The sequence below is a fragment of the Podarcis liolepis genome (genome assembly GCF_965112155.1).
Source record: "Podarcis liolepis genome assembly, chromosome: 2".
In the NCBI taxonomy this organism is placed as follows: Eukaryota; Metazoa; Chordata; class Lepidosauria; order Squamata; family Lacertidae; genus Podarcis; species Podarcis liolepis.
Window position 1 is genome coordinate 72,562,645 of NC_139555.1, and position 24,837 is coordinate 72,587,481.

Here is a 24,837-nt window from a genome sequence, read left to right on the forward strand (position 1 = left end):
TCCTGTTTTGGCTGCTACTGCTTATCAGAAGCACACCCCACAGTAATATAGCCCTGCAGTTCCTACACCAGAACAATGGAAAAGAGCGAAGAATGCTTGCATTGGATGAGGTGAAACAGACGGATGTCCCAAGACCTTTGCCAAAACTACCTGCCCTGCATTCACTCCTGCTCATCATCCCAACTTGACTCAATGAATATAACTTTATTTTTTTAATCACCACTTTCATGAGTCATGGATATAATAAGCAGAATGAGTATGAGGTCAAGATATATTCTTGCTTGGGAGGGAGACAGTGCCATAGAAACAAGACCCTGATCCTTGCTATTTATAAATCTAAGAAAAACCCAATCAGTTGCATTCCTTAGCAACTTGCTGTGCTGCTGTGTTGGAAGTAAAGTATGGCTATAACAACTAGGGGTGTGCATTTGGTTCAAATGAATTCTGAGCCAAGTTGGGCACATTCAAAGAGTTTTAGGACTCTCCCAAGGTGAAGCAGGTTTTTGTCTTGACGTATTCCAAACTGAACTGGGATGTTCTCAAAGCCTTGGGGCCGTTTTGGCAGATAAGCTTTGCAAACTACATAGTTCACTCACATATATACAGTGGTACCTCGGGTTACAGACGCTTCAGGTTACAGACACTTCAGGTTACAGACTCCGCTAACCCAGAAATAGTACCTCAGAGGTTAAGAACTTTGCTTCAGGATGAGAACAGAAATCGGGCTCTGGCAGCACGGCAGCGGCAGGAGGCCCCATTAGCTAAAGTGATGCTTCAGGTTAAGAACGGACCTCCGGAACGAATTAAGTACTTAACCCGAGGTAACACTGTAGTGCCCAATTCTAAAGGAGGACAGGATTTCTGTACCGTTAATAATTGTGTAGAAGAGAGAATTTTGGCTGGTACAGCTTTCTCCACATGCTGCATGACAAGCTACCTTCACCAAAATTTCCACTTCTATAGCAGTTAAAGATGCACAAGCCTGTTTGCTCTCCACATGTGGTAAGCCTGGCCTAGAAATCGGAAGCTAGATTAAATTCCAGCTTCCCCAAAGTATCTCCTGACCCCCCTAAGTTCTAGGGGCAAGAGAATCATTGTAGAAATAATGGCGATCTGTCAAGGATGCTTTAGTTGAGATCCCTGCATTGCAGGGCACTTGGGGTCCCTTCTAATTCTACAGTTCTGTGATTCTATGAATGGTAGCTATTGCATCAGAAGTTCCTAGCAGTCTTTGGGTGGATCGGAAGGTGGAAGGAGGAGAGATGGTTGACCATTCTCTGCCTTCTCCTCACACTAGTTGCTGGCAAAGGCTTTCCTAGCGCCATGCTTGGTAACTGGAAATTTAATATTGTTCTTTCTCTGCAGTGGGACAGTGTTGCCTGGAAACTTACCAGGGCAAAGTCCATTTGAGACAGGTCATTGTTGCAACATGGGCCATTTTGGCTTGGAGAATGGTGTCACTACTGTGTCTTGCATGGTGCCAGGCATACCGTTGACACTAAATGTTAGTAGCAGCTGTAGTAATTATTAGGAACACATGATGTATTTGTCTCCTTTCAAACATCCCTGTGAACTAAAAACTAGGTATAAAGAACAGATGAGGTGACAGGAATACAAGGCTTAAGTCTACTGGTATCAATATCAGTAGTCACCGTCATTAATCCTTACACTGTCTGGTCAGTTAAGCTTTGCCTACCTTGGCTAACTCATACTAATCAACTCAGCTCCTGTGCACAGAATACAGGCTGTGATTAAGAATGTTAGGTGTGAAAGAGGGAATGGTGTGAAAATATTACACCAACTGATATATATATGGATATATATATGGATATATATACTCTCTCTCTCTCTCTCTCTCTATATATATATATGTATGTATGTATGGGTGAGAAGGAAGCAGCACGTGCTATTGCTGGGCTTTGAAAACTTCCATTGCTGAGTTTATTGGTGCTGACCACACTTTTGCATAATTGCAACTTAATATGTATGTACTTTATCTTACTGCTGCTGCTTTTGAGGATCTGGCTGATCTGTTTTGGCAGTACTGATTATTTTTCCCCACCTACAAACTTTTGCCTCTGAGGCTTCACAGTTTTTGGTTTCATGGCCTAGTGAAATTTGCTGTTTTGCTATCACCATTGAAACATTTATTTAAAAAGTAAACTGATATTTTGATATGTACTGTTTTATTCTTGCTGTTCTATTTTCTGAATTGCTTTGGGTAATTCCATGAATTTTGTGGGAAAGCAGCATGGAAGTTGTAATAATAATGATAACAAACCACCTTTATGATACCTATAAGTTGAAAACTATATATGCAGAAGCTTCAGTTAGAGGAAATGAAACGGATAATGCATAGGACCACATAAATATAAAAGCCCTTTGCTAAACCCAAAAGTCCTCGATGTGATGATTTCTAATCAGAAAAAGTTAAGTAGAAATACCAGATACCTGCCCATCATCACATAAAGGGTCAGCTTCACCTATCATTATAGCTTAATCTTGTTGGCTTGCTTCAGCAGTAATATAACATTTATTCCTTCATTTAGGAAGGAAGTGATACAGTGGAAAGTTAGACTGAAAATGTACACCAAACCCCAAGAGGAGAACGAACTGCACATCTTATCAAAGGGCTCAGAATACTTTCTGCCCCTCACCCCCATGAGTTGCTTGCATGTGAGCACAATGGATTACAGCTCCCAAAGGAGAATAAAAGGTCACTTCTTTGAAGAACTCAGGGTAGGCAGGAAACTGAGATTCAGACATGTCAGGGAAGAGCGTTTCATTAGCCATGTTAAAAATGATCTCTAATTGCAACCCCTTGCATGACAGAGATATCAATAACAAAAAAGGCACTTGGGCTGAATAGCAGTTATCCTTGGAATTTCATAAAATTCCCCAACTCTGTGGCTCACAAATATTATTTGAATCATTCTGAATAAAGGATTCATCAGCTGGAGACTATGCAAATATTGGAATGTTGTCATACATACCAGTTCTATATTGCTCACTCCTTCTTCTACCAGACACACCAATCAAGGCTAATGCTCCAAGAAGTGACCTTACCTTCAATGCCTGGACTTTCTTGGCCAACAGACTCTCAATGTCCTCTGCCACCTTTTCCACTATTTTCTCTGGGACGTTCTCTCTTACATCAAACAGGCTCTTTTTTTCATCGTAGATCTGTTTAAAGATATTAAGATTGGGGAGGGGAGAAGAAAAATGGATATTCTGAGAAACAGCTATATACACACATAAGCACCAGCTTTAAGAAAATGTATTTTAGGAACTATAGACTATGAAGTGTTCGTACAAATAGCAATCATATGCCCAAGACCTCTAAGTACTGTTAGAAATGCCATGCCTTTCCATGGATTAAGAGAGAGAGAAAGACAGACAGACAGACAGACAGACAGACAAAAATCCACCATATCCCTGTCCCAGAAACAAGGCTAAAAAAGTACAGAAATGAATGGCTGTCAGATGTTCAGACCACTACGGTGGGAGCCATCATGAATTACTGTGGGAGAGAAGACAAATGAAATGATATTTGGCATCCCAATGCTAAGGCAGCCTTAAATAACCAACCAACCGGCAGGGGGTGGGGTGGGTAGCACTGAAGGTAGAAAGGAGACTAGTAATAATTCTCTGAAACAGGAGGTTGCGCCTGAATGTCCAGTTCAGCTTGCTAACCTCTGTGAGATTTCCCATTCCCCCCCTCTTTTCTGAATATTCTTTCACTGTCATAGACTGAGCGCGCCACACAGTCAGAAGCCTTTGAAACAGAATTTCTCATTTTCTTGGGATAGTCAGATTGCCCCCAAGCCTCAATCAGAAAAGCACTTCATGAAATGCCACGTATGCCCAACCCACTTTATAAAAACTAGCATACTGCCCTCATCCTCCCACTGTGCATATAATTTAGTGGGGATGGAGACTAGCAGCAGATGGTACATGGCTGAAGGTGGTAGGAAGAGTAAGCAGAGCTTAAAACAGACGGAAACAGGTTGGTATGATAAAAGGCCTGTAAGAAGGGAAGGAAATATTCAGGTAAATAAATACAAAACAGTGCAACATTAATCTGTATGGATAGATAGATAGATAGATAGATAGATAGATAGATAGATTACATATAACACAAGAACTGTCATACCCCTTGGGTTATATTTGACGGTGACTTGAAATATGTTTGGATCAAATTCAGCAATGGTGATAGATTGGCATTTTGCACCAGAGCAACCAACAAATTCAGCAACCTAACGGACTGCTTTCACAGTGTTATCACTAAGCTTCAGAATTACAGCTTTCCTTCACCAACATCCACACTACATACCACTTATACAAATGGTGTAAATAGTGGCCAACAGAAAGGCTGGGAAATAATAGAATCAATACGTGGTGTGGCAGCAGGATTGTCCTCACTTTTAGACCCAGTTCAGTTCAATGCCTTGGCCATAGCAAGTGAAACAAATGTGTGCAGGAGTTCAGTGTGAATAAAGTAAACCTGAATAAAAAAATTCCTTCCAGTAGCACCTTAAAGACCAACTAAGTTAGTTCTTGGTATGAGCTTTTGTGTGCATGCACACTTCTTCAGATACACTGAAACAGAAGTTGCCAGATCCAAAGAAAAAGTTGTTATGTGTGATATAACATTGTGCCACCAGATGACGACGTGGAGTCCTGTTTTTCTCTAACTGTTTTCCCTGTTTAAATTTACATCGCTTACTGAAATGCTTCTTTGATATGTCTAGATGCAGCCTAAATGAGATATATAACGCAATGTATATGACCAGAGACTGGGCTATAGCTTTGTGTAAACCTGATAACTTACAATCTTTACCTGGCAAAATGTATGTGTGTGTGTATTTGTTTAGGATAAAATGTGTAGCCAATACACATTGCACTCTACACACACATGCGTCACTGATACATTACATTCAATCTGTAGAGGTCAGCTTGCCTAGGGGCAATCAGGCAGAGACAAACCAGGTGAGCGCAATCCCATTTCACAACTGTGCATCTATTTTACAGAGTGTGCTCAGCATGTGAATAGGGCTACTGCTATCAGAATAAAGGAAAGCTTTGAGAATCAATTACAGAAATAGATTTTTGAAGTTTGCAATCCAAGCTGCTTATGAAGGGCTACGAACACCCAACATGGCAATGTTTTGTTTTTTCAGATGTTGTTTATCGCTAGTTGCCCCTTCCATACATTTCTTGAAACTGCCTTTGACCTTCTGTGTGAAATGGCTGCTCAGCAAACAGCAAGCTCCATCCTGATAATGTAAAGGCAGCTGGAAGTGAATTGATGTGTCTGAATAACAAACCTTAGTCCTTCTGCATGCCAAACGTGTGTGTGTGTATGCGTGCATGCATGCAAGGTGGGGGAATACTTTGCAGAAGCTGTTAAACAACAGAACTGAACATAACTGATTCTCATAGTCTCTCTTACTTCCTTTCTCTTCCCATGCCCTATTATTCCTTGAGTAAACAACAGCATAACAAAATAATGTGTTTTGAAGGCACACTGGCTCCAGCTGAGCAGTAGCAATTAGGGAAGCAAAAGAAAAGGAGCAATCTTCAAGGAGAAAGCTTCAGATGCAGAGGGCATCCTGACATCAGTATTTTCCTATTATGAAATGGCAAATCTGCTCCCATTGGTTGTAGCTAGCCTTGCCCATGAAAAATGGTGAGGGTGTGTTGTGCTTTTATGACATTGTGCCCTAATGCTGTTTGTCTTAAATGGTGAGGTAAGTCTATTAATTCAGTAGGGTTTACTGGAACATTTCAGTAAGGTGACAGTAACCAAATATTGTATGCATTTTTTATAGAGGGCACGTTGAACTATTATAACAACATAGTGGCGTGTGCTCATTATTGCAGAACAGATTGCTCTTGTTAAACAGCCAGCAGTATGGATGCTCATACAGAGAAAATGACGCTTATGTTGCCAGTGACTATTATCACTAAGCTTATCCCTAATCCTTGTCCTTAGTATTACATGCCCCTCTAACTACTGAAAAGTGGAACTGGTAAATATTGTATACTTGGGACTTCCAATAAGCTTTTAACAAAGTCCCTCACCAAGCAGCCAAGGGATAAGACGACAGGTCTTGTAATGGACAGACAACTGGTTAAAGAGCATGAAGCAGAAAGTAGGAATAAATGGAAAGTTCTCTCAATGGAGGGGTATAAGAGGTACCAAGAAGGCCAGTTGAACTGGAACTCTACACAAACCCCAAGACAATGTGTTTATTTTTGTTTCACTCTAAGCAAGGAGTGTGGTGTTAGAGAAAGTAATTGGAGGAAGCTAAAGCCAAGTATAAGTGCTGCTTAAACCCAGTATCATTTATTTAGAAGTTCCTGCTGTAGTTAGGAATTTTCCTACAGTAACCGATATGCATAATGAATCATGTATATGCATGCCTAATTAAACCCCCCAAACCAGTGACATATCTAATGCAGGTAAAGCCTCTAACCTGGCTATTAATTATGCCTTGTGATCAATGGATTTCCTCCAGAAAGCACAACTCACTTAATTAAAATATGTACCCTTGTTTGCATGTCTTGAGAATTTCAAGCTTGACCCCTGCAGTGGACACAATATACCTTAAAGCAGTATTCTTTGACGTTGTGTCCCCAAATGTTGTTCAACAACAACTCCTACTACCCTCATCCAGGCTGGCTCAGGGATGATGGGAGTTGTAGTCCAACAACGTCATCTTGGAAGCATGGTTTTAAAGAAGCTATTTTGGCATTAAGTTTTACTGTAACAATGCTTGCACCATAATGGTTGCTAACGTGCATAGTGGTATAAAAATACTATATCTTTTGAAAGCCTGGGTGAGATTTTTTTTTTTAATTAAACATCACATCATGAAATAATGGGCTTTGTCAAGATTGCCTGTATGCAATCTTAGCCCAATGTAGCCTCAGTTACAACATAACAAAACTATGCTCCCAACGTTGTATGCTTCCAACTGTTCTAAAAAAAATAAAATCTCTGCATGACAGAAATTATCTTCCTTACAGACACTGGAGACCTCTGCCACAACAGGCAGTGATGTCCATTAGCCTACATGCCTTTAGAATAATCAGACAAGTTAATAAATGATCAGTCTATCAACAGCTATTAGCCAAATGGATAGCTAAATGGATCCTCCATATTCAGAAGTACTGTATCTGGTTACCAGATGCTGAGAGCCAACTATCAGGGAAGGCCATCAACCCCTTGCCCTGGTATATCAGCTGCTAGGCACACTATTAAAAATAGATCACTATTGGAAACTGATCACTGCTGGAAACAGAATGCTGGACTGGATGGATCTGGGTGGTCCAGTTTGGAGATTATTCTATCCTACTATTTCACAACCAGGGAATCAACTTAGCAGGTGGGTGAATGAGGTCACACACCAGACTATTCCCAGACGCAAGCAGTGTTCAGTACTTGAGACAATGTCAGAAAGAACATGATTCCCATCTTGTGGTTGCCCCATAACCGTAGTGTTCTTAAATTTCATCAGCTGATGCTTGTATCTCATAGTGTGATCACAAGCATAGTGCCATCTATATTATGCTAACAGGATGTCAGGTTCTGTGTAACATCAGAGATAATGAAGCAGGCAGTGGCAAGAGTGACAGCAGGCTTCATTGCCAGCGTACCAGAACAGTTTCTGCTGCTGGTAGCCTGTTATGTGGAAATCGCCACATACCACTGTAGTGGCAAATTGGGGAGTGGTGCAGCTAGGGCCGGGCCACAGCCAGCATCTCCCCCATGAGCAAATAGCAGCAAATGAAAGGGACAGTGGCAAAAAGGTCAGCAAGGCTATGCCAGTGTCTATTGGGGCTGATACTGGTCACTGCAGAATCCTTCTTTTTAAATGTATTATACATATTTTTGGCGAGGGTGGGGAGACAACTGGCCAGACATATAAATGATCACAGATGCTCACTGTTTTATTTTTAATATAAAAATGCACTATATTTTTAATACAGCAAATGGTGCTTATTCCCAAGTAAATATGTCCGCCACCAGGGCAGCACAAGCAAACCACATTGATTCCTGCAGCCATGATGGTGCTATAAATTAAGTGAGTTTAAAATGCAAAACGTCACACATGCTCAGAGTCTTGGTTTTTTTTTTAACGCAGAACTGGCAAACTGTATGGTTTTTTTTTGTTTTTTACTCTGACATATTAGGGATGCAAAAGCAGTTAGTTGTAAAGCATGGAATGGTGGTGGCAATGAAGTAATGCGCAAGGCTGCCTAAAGGGGGAACCCAAGAGACTAGGAAGTTGAAGGTGTAAAACAGGCATCCCCAAACTCAGCCCTCCATATGTTTTGGGACTCCCATCATCCCTGACCACTGGTCCTGTTAGCTAAGGATGATGGGAGTTGTCGTCCCAAAACATCTGGAGGGCCAAGTTTGGGGGCGCCTGGTGTAAAACTACCTTGAATTCAGCACAGCTGAGATGGAGACTGAGACAGATGCAGGTGGGGAGGAATTAGGAAAGAAGTAGCTATTTGGAAGGGGGCAACAACAACAGGAATGGGAAATAAGCAAACACATGCATTCTGGAGAACAAATGCTGAAGAAGAGACAAAACGGTGGCAGATTTAGGCTGCTGCATTCTAGCCTGAGTTGCTCGGAAAATGCATATCCCGTCTTGCATCATGTGACATCAGTCCAAGCTGCAGCAGCATTGCAAGTCTTCCCGCAGCTTCAGTCATGCCAGTCCAAGATGCTGGTTGCTCTCCGCTCTCAGAGGGGAGTATAAGCCAATTTTAGACAGGATGCACATGATTCAGGGACCAAAATACTGCCAGGTAAACAGGCCTGGAGAATGAACCTACTGCCACTGCACCCTGTAGTAGTACATCCTTTAAATAAGAAACCTGATCCTGGAGAGCTGGAATGCTCATGAGAGATTAAAAGAAAAGATGGGGGGAGGCTGACATTAAAGAAAATGCTTTCTTCTCACTCACCTTGCAAGCAGTTTTCCTCCTACCTACTGAACAATAAAATGACTGTTCTAGCAGTTCTTTGCAAAATAAATAAATGAGAGAAACAGGGAGAGTGTTGTGGAAAGAAGTGTACAGTTAAACTGATCCTCAGGGACAAGAAACCCAATGAACAAAAAAAAAATCATGCAACACTGTATAAAGCCGTAACAGGAGAAAGAGAAGATGCTAGGAGTTTAGCTTACCTAAAGCAATTGTGCTTTTTCCTATACAAATCCATGTTCTTACCTTTTACTAGCTCCCCATATTCCTGCCCAAAGAACTGCCTGAAGCAAGTTAATAAGAGTTGTCATTTCTATCCTGAGGGATGAGAGGAAAGGACCACCGCTCATTTACATATGTATCTGAATATATACAAATGAGCATTTCCTCACTTCTTACCATAGGGCTGACCTGAAAGCACCAGCCAGATTTCAAAAGATGCAGCTAGGCCAATTTAAAATGTCACCAGATGACAATCCCATGACAAGCAAGCACTGCCTGTGCATTTCAAAATGACAGCTACCAATACCTGAACTAATTAGTTTGAATAATTATTAAGCATTTTGTTCAGCCCTAACAGTGGGCTAGGTGCCAGAGCCAGAGGAGAGGCAGTGATGTTCCAGCCACATGGCCTTGCAATCTAAATAACTTTTTAAAAAGAGAGAAAAGAGGACAGGATTTGAGAAGGGGACAATAGGGAGTAGCAGAGGAAGGGTTAATTGTAAGCTGGCAGCACAGAACAATGCTGTTGGCAAGGAAGAGAGATTCTGTGAAAAATGATGTTTAGAATCAAACAACAAGAAGGTAGTTTGGTTACTGAGGCTCTATGTAAAGAAACAATGATACTGGGAGTGGAAGAAATGAGGGCACAATTATCATGTCAAGAGGAGGAATCTGGAGGATGAGAATTAAGGACACAAAGTTGTGATGTTAAGATTTGGATCCTGTAACTGATTCATTCATAATGAACCTGACACGCCTCGCACATTCATGAATCTGGATGGTTGCTTACAAAGGTAGAGATAAACACGAACTATCTTCCAACCATACCATTACCAATATACACACCTGTGTGGTTTTTTATATAGAACAAAATATATTCTAATTCTTCAAGTGCTACTCCTTAGCCAAAATGGTACCATCCATGCATAAGATGGAAATTATTGGAATGCTTGGGCAACTCCAATGTTTGCAGAAATAATAATAATAAAACCTTCTTACTGTTTTCTCCCCCTCCATACACTTGCCCAAAAAACTGCCTGATGCAAGTTAACAAGACTTGCCATTTCTTCTGGGGGACGGGGACTCAAAACCAGCCAAAGGATGACTAAGAGTGTTCAGTGGCCACACAATGCCAACTGATAGTTGGAAGAGGAAAAATGAAAAACCACATGGGAGGGGAATGGAATGGAGTATCTTAAAAGGCAGCATGAGTGGCTGGCTGGAATCCTGAACTCTAAAGTGGAAGGTTTTGCTGCAGATCCCATTGTATATATGTTGGCTTTAGTGATAAAAAAGAAGTTGCTTAAGGTTCTTGGCCATTCACAGAATTAGATCATTTTGTTTCATATCTATTTCTTTGAAGACTTTATTCTTCTGGGCTGAGAACTCATATATCTATATAGTAAACAAAGCATCCTCATGGGAGACTTTACTATGTTTTTGGCCTCCAACCAACATGTGCATTCCTCTGATGCTCTGAGATATTCATAAACACATGCATCACTTCATTTCAGCATCAGCAAGAGGACATAAATTTACAATGAGTATCCACCAGCCTTCATGGCCCTTCACTGACAACCACTAAGCTCTATGCAGCTGCCACAATCTCCTAAACTTCAAGGATATCTTCAGGTGGAATACAGCCACATCCAGAATGGGTTGAACATCACCACCTTGACAATATGGACCACCTATCAACAGCATCTTGTCAGAACTGAGCTTCAGTTTGCTAGCAATTCCGCAGTCTCTTCAGGATCTCATATAAAAGAGAGCTGCCAGTGCTATCTACATATCAGTGATACCCAGCTCCTAAGCTTGCTCATTAATTTCATGTAGATGTTATGAAGCAGTGCCCACCCATGTGATCTTGATTCCATGGGGTCCAAATACCATGATGCCAAACTATAGCCCTCTGCCCCTGCTCCCAACAACACCATCTAGAATCAGTCTTTTTGGAGAAGAATTGTCAAAACCAGAAGCACCTCATGATAGATGACATCAAAAGCTGCTGATTCAGAATAGGGTTGATTCAGGCATAGGCAAACTTGGCCCTCCAGATGTTTTGGGACTACAACTCCCATCATCCCTTGCTAACCGGACCAGTGGTCAGGGATGATGGGAGTTGTAGTTCCCAAAACATCTGGAGGTCCAAGTTTGCCTATGCCTGGGTTAATTTATTGATTTTATGATACCTTATTTCATTTGTCTTCCCTTTTAATGAGTAAGTAAACAAAGTAATTTAATTAGTGCAATAAATATTTGCATTGTGTCACTGATGATACTGCTAGTGTTGTTCATCCCTTTAGCATGGATTTTCAACTGTTGGTCAGTGACAAATTGAACACACAATGTGTGCATCTATTCCCGCATTGCTTGCACTATTCATAATATATATATAAATCTGTGTAGACATAGATTCAACATGCCGTAAATTGTAGCAGTCTGAAAGGCAATTCATCATGCTTCATAAAAAGTGTGTGGATGGAAATTCTAGAAATGGTATACTTAGTAATATTATTATTATTGCACCTAAAAGTATATCAGGCACATCACAACTGTCATTGGTGAGCAGCTCTCGTCATTTCCTCATTATCTCCAAGCATGCCTTGCTTTTTTGTCTATACTCTTTGGTTCAAATTGCGAGATTTACTAGTTTCCTCAATGTGAAATAACACCAGAATGACAAACACATTTTTTTAAAAAAAATGTCATATTGATGAGTAGATGAACACTCTTTGAGAGCTTTGTGAAGGCATTTATTTATTTAAATTTGTATACCACCTGTCATCTGAAGATCTCAGGGTGTTTCACAGCATAATAATAATAATAATAATAATAATAATAATAATAATAATAATTATTAATACCCTGCCCATCTGGCTGAGTCTCCCCAGCCACTCTGGGCGGCTCCCAATCAAGTATTAAAAACAATACAGCATTAAATATTAAAAACTTCCCTGAACAGGGCTGCCTTCAGATGTCTTTTAAAGATAGGATAGCTACTTATTTCCTTCACATCTGAAGGGAGGTTGTTCCACAGGGTGGGCACCACTACCGAGAAGGCCCTCTGTCTGGTTCCCTGTAACCTTACTTCTCACAATGAGGGAACCACCAGAAGGCCCTCGGCGCTGGATCTCAGTGTCCGGGCTGAACGATGGGGGTGGAGACGCTCCTTCATTTTCACAGCATAAAAATACATTAGATCAAAACACAAAATACATAATAAAAACAATAAGAAAACAAAAGGTGTACAATGAAGGTGCCAGGGAGAGCATTCCACAAACAGGGAGCTACTGCAGAAAAAGCCCATTCCTGTGTTGCCACCTGTCGGATCTTACATGGAGGGAGCACACAAAGAAGGGCTCTGATGATGATCACAGGATTCAGGTAGGCTCATATGGGGAGGCAATCCTTGAGGTATTGTAGTCCTGAGCCATTTAAGGCTTTAAAGGTCAAAACCAGCACTGTGTATTGGGCCTGTAAACTAACTGGCAGCCAGTGAAGTCTAGCCAGGATCAGTGTTGTATGCTTAAACTGTCTTGCCCTGGTGATCAACCTGGCTGCTGAATTCAGCACTAGCTGATGATATCCCCAGCCGATGTGGACAGACTCCTCCGAGCTGGAAAGCCCACCACTTGTCCTCTCGACCCGTGCCCATCTTGGCTGATTAGAGCGTGTCCAGATGAGGTGCGGGCCCTCCTGGGGGATATCATCAATTTGTCCCTTGGCACGGGGACATTCCCAGGGGAACTGAAGGAGGCAGTGGTGCACAGGTTGGAAAGCAAGTACATGAATTTACAAATGCAATTTCATTTCCTGTGTGCTGTAGATCATGAAATAGCCAGAAAGAGTACAGGTCTACTTAGATTACAAAAATTATGTGTAATGTGTGTACAGCAGCACAGCTATAAGAGGAATTTATGACAGATTTGGCATTAAAATGAAGGAATAGATCACATGCAACAGGGATGTGAGATTTCAGAGCTGGAATGGTAAGGACTAGGAAGGGTGCTTTCCCCCAAAAGATTTAGTTGACTACAAGTCGAGAGGTTATGACAACATACTACATGGCAACAATGAGCTGGGAAGTCTCAGGTGCTGAAGTTATTACCTAAACATGAAGTTGCCTTACTGAGTCACCCCACAGGTGTATTTAGCCCAGCATTGACCATTCTTACTCTGTAGCTCACCATGGTCTCAGAGCTGCTGAGAGGCAGGTACAGGAGGGACTGTAACTTTCCCATGGTAGTTTTGTCTGAGATTAGGTACTCCCTCAAAGTTTCACCCTGCAAATACTACTACACAATAAGTGCAGGTGGTTATGCAAAATTTGAAAACTATGCAAAAAGGCCTGGGTATGTATCCTGTTGTGCAGGTGGTAAATATAAGGCAGTCATTACAAATTTGCTATATAGTTAACTTTCAGTACAATAGCAGCAAGTCCACTTGTGTTCCACAGGCTAAATGAGTACATAGTTGCTACCAAGGCTTTGGTTTATGGTTGGCATTGGGGGAAAGCAGGGTTCTTGTGCCTTTAACAGCTGTGTGTCAGGCAGAAATGCAACTGGTTAAGTCTTTTCTAGTAAGGAAATAAAATTATGGGTAAGTTTACCTCTTCACATTCTGTCTGTCCAATATTTTATTACAGTGGTGCCTCGCAAGACGAAATTAATCCGTTCCGCGAGTCTCTTCGTCTTGCGGTTTTTTCGTCTTGCGAAGCATGGCTATTAGCGGCTTAGCAGCTATTAGCGGCTATTAACGGCTTAGCGGCTATTAATGGCTTAGCGGCTTTAAGAAAAAGGAAACAAACTCGCAAGAACTCGCAAGACGTTTCGTCTTGCGAAGCAAGCCCATAAGGAAATTCGTCTTGCGAAGCGACTCAAAAAACGGAAAACCCTTTCGTCTAGTGAGTTTTTCGTCTTGCGAGGCATTCATCTTGCGGGGCACCACTGTACATGTGTGACCACTGATTTATTTCTTGGAATCTCCACTCCACCTGCAAAATATGACACAGATTTGCATATGACACAGAGCTTATGCTGGTTTTTTAAAATGCAAATCTGTGTCATCTTTTTGCAAGTGGGGTCAAAACCACATATATTGAACTGGGCCCAGAAAATGCTATTGGCACCCATGCACCCTCCCGGCCTAGTAAGATCCTTTAACTGGAGAGAGCCAGGAATGAACCTTGGACCTCATGCATACAAAGCGTGTATGCTACCACTGAGATATGACCTCTCCAGGAATGTGATATGTTTTAATTCTGAGAAGGCTCAATACATATAAATTTGGTGCTGGCTTCAAAACACCTGATGCTGACATTTAGAAATTCCAAACAGTTTCCCACCTCTGATTATATAAACTAGAACTTGTGTTTTTGCTCTTACTGCCCCCATATAAAAGTGCCTAACTTCTCATATCCACAAGCACTGAGCACATATTAATACAACAAAAGATGTAACTTTACATCAGAGGCAAATTGCAAGCAGGCTCCCCAGAATATTCAGTGAAAGGGTCTCTTTGCTGCTTCAGTGATGTGCTATTTAAATGTACATGCTGCTTAAAGCACAGCCTCCCAGTGCAGTGCCACATTCCAGCTCCTACAGCATACTAAGAGAGAGACCCTTCAAGCTAAAGAAAAAAGAATATACAGTGGAACATGAAAATCACATTTCCCATCAGCATGTTCATACCTCAATCAGGCTTTCAGTGCACAAAAGGCTATTATGTAGGAAAAGTCAGTTTTCCTTTTCACAGAGTACTGGAACATGGGATTACAATGGGTCTGGAGAGAGATCATCCTAGCTAGTTTAAAAAACATAAAAGTGGGCCTATGTGGCATAAACAGAATCCTTCTCCTGAAACTCCCTCCCATTATGTATCAAGACATGTGCTGTCACTATTATTTTTCCAGCTTCTACTTGAAGTCAATTCAGCAAACTTGTTTAGCAGAGATTTTTATCCCAGTCTTTACTGAGCTTAAAATGGTAGATAGATAGATAGATAGATAGATAGATAGATAGATAGATAGATAGATGATAGATAGATAGATAGATAGATAGATAGATAGATAGGCAGATAACTTTGGGATGTTTTATGGGAAGTGATTTATAAACATATTAAAAAATAAAAAAGGTATAAAATAAGAGAACCCCCTGAATCTATTTTATTTGTTTGTATGTTATTTATTTTAGGCTGTATTTTTGTTTTAATGGATATTGTCTTTATATTGTACATACTACACACCTCTTAAGACATTTAAAAAAATATATTAAATGGTTTAGACATGCTTTTGAATGAATGAATGAATGAATGAATGAGCATAGATAGCATGGAAGCCATAGAACTGCCATATCTTTTTCACATTGTTGGTATTCCAAGTGTCTTGATCTTCACAGTTTGTAAAAGTTAGGATAGCCAGAGGACACCGCTTCCCAACTACGTCTTTTCTCCCAGCCTCCACAGCTCAACACAGACCCAGTGCTCTGGAAAGAAGTGGGAAGGTTTTCCTCAATCCCCATTCCCAGGACAAGGGCTTCCCGATTGTTTCAACATGTTGAGTCAAGATGGTTCCAGGCCTCAAAAGAATAGAATTGTACTGTAGAGTTGGAAGGGTCCCCAAGGGCAATCTAGTCCAATCTCAACATACAGCCCCCATCTACTTTGAAAGCATACTGGACCCTGCTTAGCTTTGCAAATGTGTTGAGCTTTGCAAATGTTCTAGCAAACAGTTTTATTGCCATACCACATATGAAGAAACAAGACTTTGAAGAGCCTGAGAAAGTTCTCTAGCATATGGATTATTAATGAAGACATTTTAGTAATTCTCACAGCTGTTCCCCACCACTCGCCCCCCCCAGAAAATAATGAGCAAGTTCTGCAGAAAAAGGTAAAATGTTATAAGTTCTTTCATATAGAAATATGGACACATATTACTGGTTGATGCTCTGATGATCTGCATGAATCGTGCCAAGGGGAAAAATGAATGATGGGTGTGGCAATGGAATGGGTACCAAATTCACCTAGGCTCTAAATGCATCCACCATGAACACCATCAACTTTTTAAACAGTTCAAAAGGGAGAAAATTAATTATCTTCATTTTTAATTGCAACATAGACTTCTTTCTTAGTGTTTTCCACAACTCTGACGATATGCATAAACCCTGACCTGAAGTTCTTCCAGCTACTATAGTAAATAATGGGCTTCCCTGTTCCTCAAAACTCTGCCAAAGGTTTTTTTAACACTGACATATGACAAATTCTATTTCGGTTCTGCACCTGTGTCTTCCAGTGAATTACCACTACAAGATGCTGAAATTGCTACACTTATTTCACTTATGCTTTGCCAGACTCCAAAAGCAAGTGTTAGCAGCCCAGGGTCACATGTATCAGAAAGCCAGGATTTGTGGATTATTATTTCTGAGCTTGACACTGTTCTTTGCCAGCTCATGACCTCTATATAGGTCAACTTCCTCATTTTAGAAATGAGCATAAAGTGATTATCCTTCCTAAAGTGTCATTATCATTAGAGTCCCATCCCCCTCACCCCACAAGAAAGAAGTCAAAAGACAATGCAGTCCCATGCAGATATCCCTGGGAGTAAGCTTCCTTGTATGTAGCAGGACTTGCCTCTGAGCAAACATGCCCATAATTTCTCTGTAAATGTGCTGTTAATATTCTGGTGTAAATCTCTAGAGCTATAAGGATGAAGCCTAAGCACTTAAGTTACAATAAGCATTATAAAATACCCTCATGTGTTCTAAGCAGGACACCCACACACCAGATTTCTTTAACGACCTAATCCAATTAAACATGTATCTAGCGCTTCTGCACAAGTACTGTATAGAACAGAATCTAAAGCAATGGAGAGTAATGTTGCTTAAGGTTACAAATGTGGAAAAAACCCATACCCATGTTTTGGCATTACTCTCCCACAGTTCTAGAATGAAGTTAATGAGTGGCAGAAATTAATCCTTTCTGACAGCATGTTGCTTGTCTCCAATTTCATCCTTTCTTGCCTTGATCTTTTTTGCCAAGGGAATGAGAAATGTGTGACATGGACCCTCTTAGCTTAATACTTTATCAAAAAGAAAAGGAAAGAAAGAGTACAGAGAACAATAGATCCATGTGTCATCTCACCCCACAAGATGGCTGAAGGATGCAAATACATGTATACAGTCACAGATATACATATGTTGTCGTCCAAAACATATGGAGGGCAATGGATTGGCAAAGGCTAGCAATTTTAAAGGAATCTATGGTTCTTTGTTCTTTATAGAGGATAAATTTTTGTTTTTGTTTTTAAAAACCCAATGTGCAAATAGGGTTTTAAAAACCACATTTCCTTAAAATCAATGTTAAAAACTGAGGAAATATGAAAGCACTAAAAGATCAGACTACAGGTGAATGCAATTGAAAAAGAGAATAATTACATTGTCTCCATCTTCAAAAAGAGGAAAAAGAAGACCCAGGTAACTACTGACCGGTAAGCTTGACATTGATACCAGGAAAGGTCCTAGAACAGATAATTCAACAATTGGTCTGTAAACACTGAGAAAGGGATACTGTGATTACTAAGACCCAGCTTGGGTTTCTCAAAAATAAGTCATATCTGATTAATCTCATTTCTTTTTTTATATAGTTACAAGCTTGGTGGATCAGGGTAATGCTGTGGACATAGTATATCTTGATTTCAGTAAGGCTTTTGACAAAGTCCCCCATGATATTCTTGAGGAGAAGCTGGTAAAATGTGGGCTGGACAAGGTAACTATCAGGTGGATTTGTAGCTGGTTTACTGACTGAACCTGAAGGGTCTCACTAATCGTTCCTCATCATCCTGGAAAAAACTGACAAGTGGGGTGCTGCAGGGTTCTTTTTTGAGCCTGTTGTGGTTCAATGTCTTTATAAACAACTTGTATGAAGGTATTAAGGGGATGCTCATCAAATTTGCAGGTGACATCAAACTGGGCAGAGTGGCCAATGCCACTGAAGACAGAATCAGGATTCAAGATGATTGGATTACTGGGCCCAAACAAATAAAATGAATTTCAGTAGGGACAAATGTTAGGTTCTACACTTAGATAGGAAAAAACAGCTGCACAAAAATAAGATGGAGGAAACCTGACTTACTAGCAAAACATGTGAAAAGGACCTGGGGGTCTTAGTAGACCAAAAGCTTAACATGAGGCTACAATGTGATGTAGTAGCAAAAAATAGCTAATGCTATTCTAGGCTCCATCAACAGTAGTATAGTATTCAGATCAAGGGAAGTAATAGTACCACTCTATTCTGCTTTAGTCGGACCCAGTGGCGTAGCGTGGGGGGGTGCCAGGGGTGCCAGCCGCACCGGGCGCAACACCTGGGGGGGTGCGAGTCCAGAGGGAAGGGACAAGCAATCGAGGCTTGGTTGGGGTGGGGGGTCGTCGTCTCCGCCACTGCTTCTGTTTTCCGCTGCGCTGAGGCGAGCTGGGCGCGGCCAGGCATGCAAGCGCAGCGCCTGGCCAAGCGCTGCAGCCTGGGGAGCCGGCGTCTTAGCACCTCGCCGTCGGCGGCGCAGCCGTTGCCCAAGCTCGACAACTCGTGGAGGGCGCCTCTCTCTCTCTCTCTCTGCCTGGAGGGGAGGGGCTTTCCCTGCTCTTTGTTCCGTTTGAGCAAACACAGCAACGAAACAGAGCAGGGTGGGCAGTAAGACCCTGAGGCAGAATGCAGGAAAGCAGCCACTTCTTCTTTTCAGGTTTCCCTTCTCCGGTACCTACCCACCCACGTTTATTGCGAGGGAAATCTAGCTGACTGCAGGGAAGGGGTTGGGTACATGTAATGTGTGACAAAGGCATCAGGTGTACGTCTTGGGTGGAAAGGGTATAAGGGTGGGGAGGTAGAGTGCATTTAAAAAAACCAAAACATTGTGGATTTAAACAAGGAAAATGTAGCATAATCTACTGTTTGTAAGGGCCCTTTGGGATTGGTTTTACCCATCTCAGACAGTTAGCTCATAGTGTAAATAAAGATGGCTGTTGTTTACATTTTTTTAATAAAAGCATCAACAACGATCCTTTTGCACGGTCTGTTGTGCTGTGTTGCAGAACTTTTTGCAGTTGCAGGATTAGGGATGGTGTTCTGTGCTACAGTGGCGTAGCGTGGGGGGTGCAGGCTGGGCTGGCCACACCGGGCGCAACATCTGGGGGGCCGCGTTCCACGGGTTAGGGGGCGCAAAATCCACGGGTTAGGGGGCGCAAATTACTTGCCTTGCCCCGGGTGCTGACAACCCACGCTACGCCACTGGTCGGACCACATCTGGAATACTGTGCCCAGTTCTGGGTGCCACAATTTAAGAAGGATATTGGCAAGCTGGAACATGTGCAGAGGAGGGCAACCAAGAGGATCAAGGGTATGGGAGCCAAGCCTTATGAGGAGTGGTTGAGGGAGTTGAGTATGTTTAGCCTGGAAAAGAGGAAACTGAGAGGAGATTGATAGCCATCTTCAAATATCTCAAGGGCTGTCATTGTGGAGGGTAGGACTTGAACCAATAGTGATTCAAATGAGATTTCAGCTAAATATCAGAAAAAACTTTCTGACAGTAAGAGCTGTTCAGTTGTGGAACAGACTCCCTCAAAAGTTTGTGGACACTGCTTCATTGGAGGTTTTAAAGCAGAGGTTGAATGGCCACCTGTCGTGAATGCTTTAGTTGAGAATCCTGAATTGCAGGGGGTAGACTAGATTACCCTTGGGATCCCTCCAACTTTACAGTTCTGTGGTTCTGTGATTAACAGATAATCCCTCCCTCAGTTTCACTGCACACCACAAGCTCTGATCCCTTAAATTTAACAGGACATTTACATGCCACAGGGCAACATGGATAACCTGAACTACTTTAGAGAAAGGTAAGGTGGCCAGGAGCTATGGTGATGAAAGCTACAAAAATAAAATTGGCGGTGGTGGGGTGACAGATGAACTAAAAATGTGCTGTCCAGAAATGCAGTTTAACAAAGCAGAGATAATGCAACCAAATTCCTGTGTTATACTCCTATCTCCTCGAAAGCATGATATGCATAGATTAGCTGCATTCCAAGCAAGAGTACATACTGTGAGCTTTTTGCTGTTATCGTTCATGCTGAAAGGAAATAATGTAGAGAGGAGCGTCAGAGGGAGCATTATTTGAAAAGAAATAATGTAGAGAGGAGCGTCAGAAATTCAAATGCTTAAGAAGCACTAGAGGAGATGAAATCTGCTTCCTTCTAGTTTGTAGCTGCAAAAAAAGAAATAGCACCATGCTTTGTATTAAATTTATTATTATTTTTTACCCGTTTTCCTCCCCATCACTGGGTTACCGCTGGATACCAGCAGTATATTACAGCTTTAGGACAATTTGGCTGAGGTCTTTGGACAGTTCCCATTTGTCCAAGTTTTTCCCTTCAGTGTGGCCTCTGCTGACATAAACTGGACAGTTATTTTATTGCATCTCAGTCCTTGACCCTGACCCAAAGTTACATGATTTCCAGTGAGAGATTCAAAGCAAAATTAGTCTACAGGCTTCTTCTCCCAGTGCTTGCTATTATAAAAGTGACTTTAGCTTCCACAATTAAAAAAGCTATTGACAGAGATGTCCATTTTTTTCCTCCTCCAGTCTTTATAGCCTTACTAATGAACTAAGCCAACATAATGCCAGATAATTCCCAGCAGAGACTGATCATAAAGCTGATGAGAATTTTATAGTTGCGTCAGAAAAAAAAGAATCTCTTTCCCCGCAGCACACCACACATACTTCCCCCCTTTTCTTTAGAATCCTTATTGCAAAGATGCACAAAACCATCTAACATGAATTCACCATTCCCCCTCCTCCTTTAAAAACAGAATAATCTCTCCAGGCAGGAGATGCCTTTCCTAGCTATGTTTGCTATTATTGCCTCTGCATGGTTTCTAGTTATGTGAGCATTGGAAGAGAAGGGAAACAGAAAAATGCCCAAACTCATGCCATGCTTGTATCTAGGCCCTGAGATGCCTCTGAACATTTTGAATTAAATGACCCAGAAACCTTTTAAGTGATTAAGTGTTTATTAACTCAAAGAGCAAGCTGCATTGAAGAAATAAAATTAAAATGGAATAGTGGAGGAAAGCAGTTCTCTCCAAGAGCCAGGGAGTTTGACTTGATTGGAATGGAATCCACCTGACTCTTCACAATCTTTGTTTTTCTTCCATTTTCCCCCAGCAAAAGTCCCTGCCTCATAGCAGAAATGTAATAGTATATATGTTAGGGGTGATGTAAGCTGGGCAGCTAACTATTGTGCATAACAACTGCCACTGTGAACATTCCTCATGGAAAATGTGCACATAATCTGCCAATGAAGCACAAATTATGCACATTTCCCAGTCAAGATGCAAACTCTCCAGCAGGCCTTGCCTGGCAGGAATGTGAATATCTTGACATTGTGCACATTATCTGGGAAATAGGCAAACATCTTCTTTGTTTCTCTCATTCAGAGTTGGGCAGCCTATTGCCTCAAGCTGCATGCAATCCACTGCCTACTTTTAATGTCCCCTCCCGTTGACCTGCAAGGAAAAGAGGGTGTGGCTGCAATCTCCTTTTCTCAGAATAGCTAAATGGCTTCAGAAACAGTGATGGAGCAAACTAAGTCCTGCTCCTGAGGGCACAACTAGAGCAAATGAGTGCAAACTGTAAGGAAGCAGAGTCTGGCTAAACGTTTGGAGAATTTTCCTAACAATAGGAGCTGTTTTGGATTGCCTCAGGAGTAGAGCTGCTATATTTCAAAAAGTGGAAATCTGGACACAAAACTTGTTAACTTCTGACATGGGTTGCCATATGTCTGTGATTTCCACCCAGATACTGTTTCCGACTGCTGTATTCTGGCTCTGTCTGGGCGTATGGCAGCCCTACTCAGGAAGGGGCAGGCTCTTCTTTGGTGGAGTTCATAAAGTGGGGCCACTGAGCCATCTGTCAGGGATGCTGTTGATGCATCATTTTTTTGCAGATCCTGAACTGGCCAGGGGGTTGGACTAGATTGCCTCCAGATTCCAAATATACAATTCTATAAATATCCAAGAAGTAGATACCTGTGGAAAAATCAGTGGGGATGACTACCTTTATGGCCTGCCTGTAAGTTTCTAGAGGCATCTTCCTGAGCACTGCTATAGAGAAAATACTGGACTATATGGGCCTTGGGTTTGATACGGCAAAGTTCTTATTGCCCATGTGTTGGCATTTCCTCTGAGTGAGGCAGGAAGAGAGAGAGGGGTTGAGTCATGGCAACAGTTCCCCAGAAGAAAGACATGGTGCTGCAAGATCACTGGAGGTAAAAAGGAGAAGTTAGTTTTAACCCCAAACCCATCTTTCTTCCCATAAAGCTTTTTAAAATTAAACAGACACACACACACCCTAAAAACAGTCAGGAGTGCTACTAGCAGAGCAGCTCTTAGAAATGGAAAAAGGCAGGTTGGAATTATAATGACAAAAAAGGTAGAAATGCAAAATACTTTCCTTGAAATGTTGAAATGCCAAACACATGCCTTCTATTCCCTCCAGAGTCTCCAACAACAAAACGGCTAAGATATTTTTTAATAACTGTGACACTAAATGATGTAATGCATATAGTATAATTATGCTTAAGTGCTTTCCATGTTAAATGTCATTTCAGTTATCACTTTTTAAATGCATTTTTATTGAGTGCACAATAATAATTGCGCTAGTGTATGAGCAACTCACAAAAAAAGGGAGCAGAGCTAGGTTGGGGAGACCCGAGACGCTATGGTGAAATGCACTGAATACACAAAGATGCTGTCTCTGAAAGCTTTAAATAATAAAAAAGAGAGCCCAAAATTACAAGGCTGCCAATTGTAATAAATTACAGCCTCTACCAAACCAGATAATGGAAACTGAAAGGGTGAGGGAGGGGAGGGAGGAGAGAAATCTGCATAATTTGCCACTGCTGGCCCAAGATGGGTGTGTAGCATGGCAAATACAGACTACTGTTTACAGGGCAGCAAAATCATAATCCCAAAAGGATGAGAAAGAAGTTATGAGGATCAGCACAGTTCTTTTGATGGATTCTGTAGCAGGGAAATATTGCCAAGAGGTTTAAATGAAAAAGTTGGTGGGTTCAAAGGATTGCAAGTTTCATTTATCACACATTGCATTATGCTGTTGCCTTTCCTCCAAGCACTCAGGACAGCATACATGGGGCCATCCCAGATTAACCTCACCAACAGCCCTGCAATGCAGATTGGGATGAGAAAGAATAGGTATATGGCTAAACTGGGTTTTGACACTGATATCCCAGTCTCCCAATAATCTATCTGCCATAGCATACTGGCTTCATGGGGTGAGGTGAAGAAAATCAAAAGTTGCATGGAAAAGGCAGAAATATTTGAAAACTGGACTCAAATCTGTAATTTGGTGAACCTGAGTAAGCAGGGAAGTTGTGTATGGCAGACGTATAAGTACCCTTGGGATCTTAATATTGGCATTTAAAGTATTACCCTCATACAACAGCAACAGCTGCCTCACCCAGAGTAGATTAAGTCATCAAGAATCAGGAAAGACCCTGTGGTCTTCTAGAACTGTCCTAATCTAGAACTAGCATTACAAGGAGCAAAACAACACCATCTCCGCTAAAACAACCTCATCCCTCACAAATTAAAGGGGGAAAGATCAGAGTGGAGCATATGCCCATGCTGCCCAGGGCAGGTGTGCTCCTGCGGGGTGTGTGGCATGGAGGGTGCCCTCCCAGGCATGGGATAGCCGCTTGGGTGGCCAGAGTGGCATGCGCGCCCTGCAGCCAGGGGCGGAGCGAGCCGCCCATGGTGGACATTCAGCGCGCTGCCCGCCCGCGACTCCCAAGCCTCCCCCAAGCTGTCAAAATGAAGGGGGAAGGGAGGAATGCCGTTGGCAAAGCGGCAAAGCACCCCCCACTTACCCCGATGGCTTGGGATAGGTTTGGGAGTCGCGGGCAGGCAGCGCACCGAATGTCACCCTCCCCCCTTAGTGAGGGCACCCGGGGCAGTCCTCTGCCATCGCCTTCCTTCCTATGCCCCTGGGAAAGATTTCTCAAAGATGGTAGTGTCATCTGCTCAGACTACGGTATATAAAGGTAGAAGGAAACACCTACTTCTCATCCAACAGAATGTCATCCATGCATTCAGTTAACAACTATAAGCAGACGGGAGGGGGAGGTTCAAGGCTCTAGAGAGTAAGTCTCTATAGGGTACTTCCACTCAAGATATATTCTTCCCAGTGAAAAGGGAGAAGGAGCGGCGATTTTCACTGGCCCTGCTGCATACTCCTGGCAGCATAATGAGTTGTGTGGTAGGGTCCACAGGACCTTGACACAGCCACCATGCCTGCCAGCATGAACAGGACTTCCCCTGCATTTTCTGCTTTATGCTACTTACTGGATAAGTGAGAGCCATGGAAAGGGTCTCATCCATCTCAAGTGGGACAGTGAGTGCGAACAGTCCTTGGATACTGCTGAGCATTCACACATGTATGGTGCATACAGAGTAGTTGGGTATTATGAGAACTACACCTCCTATATGATGCCCCAACTGTAGCCAATAGGGAAGAAGAGCTATTTGGAAATAAGTTTTTATTAGAGATGGACA

The 24,837-nt window shown here is 42.0% G+C and overlaps 1 protein-coding gene across 4 annotated transcripts in view; it reads right to left on the reverse strand.

Annotated features, from left to right (window-relative positions):
• The window catches only part of CACNA2D2 (calcium voltage-gated channel auxiliary subunit alpha2delta 2), a 543,624-nt gene that overhangs the window by 417,842 nt on the left and 100,945 nt on the right, over positions 1 to 24,837 (reverse strand). For all 4 annotated transcript variants that reach the window (XM_083488666.1, XM_083488665.1, XM_083488664.1 and 1 more), the window contains one exon: positions 3,067 to 3,183. In XM_083488666.1, coding sequence (XP_083344792.1) covers positions 3,067 to 3,183 — 117 coding nt within the window. The remainder of the gene's footprint in view (positions 1 to 3,066; positions 3,184 to 24,837) is intronic.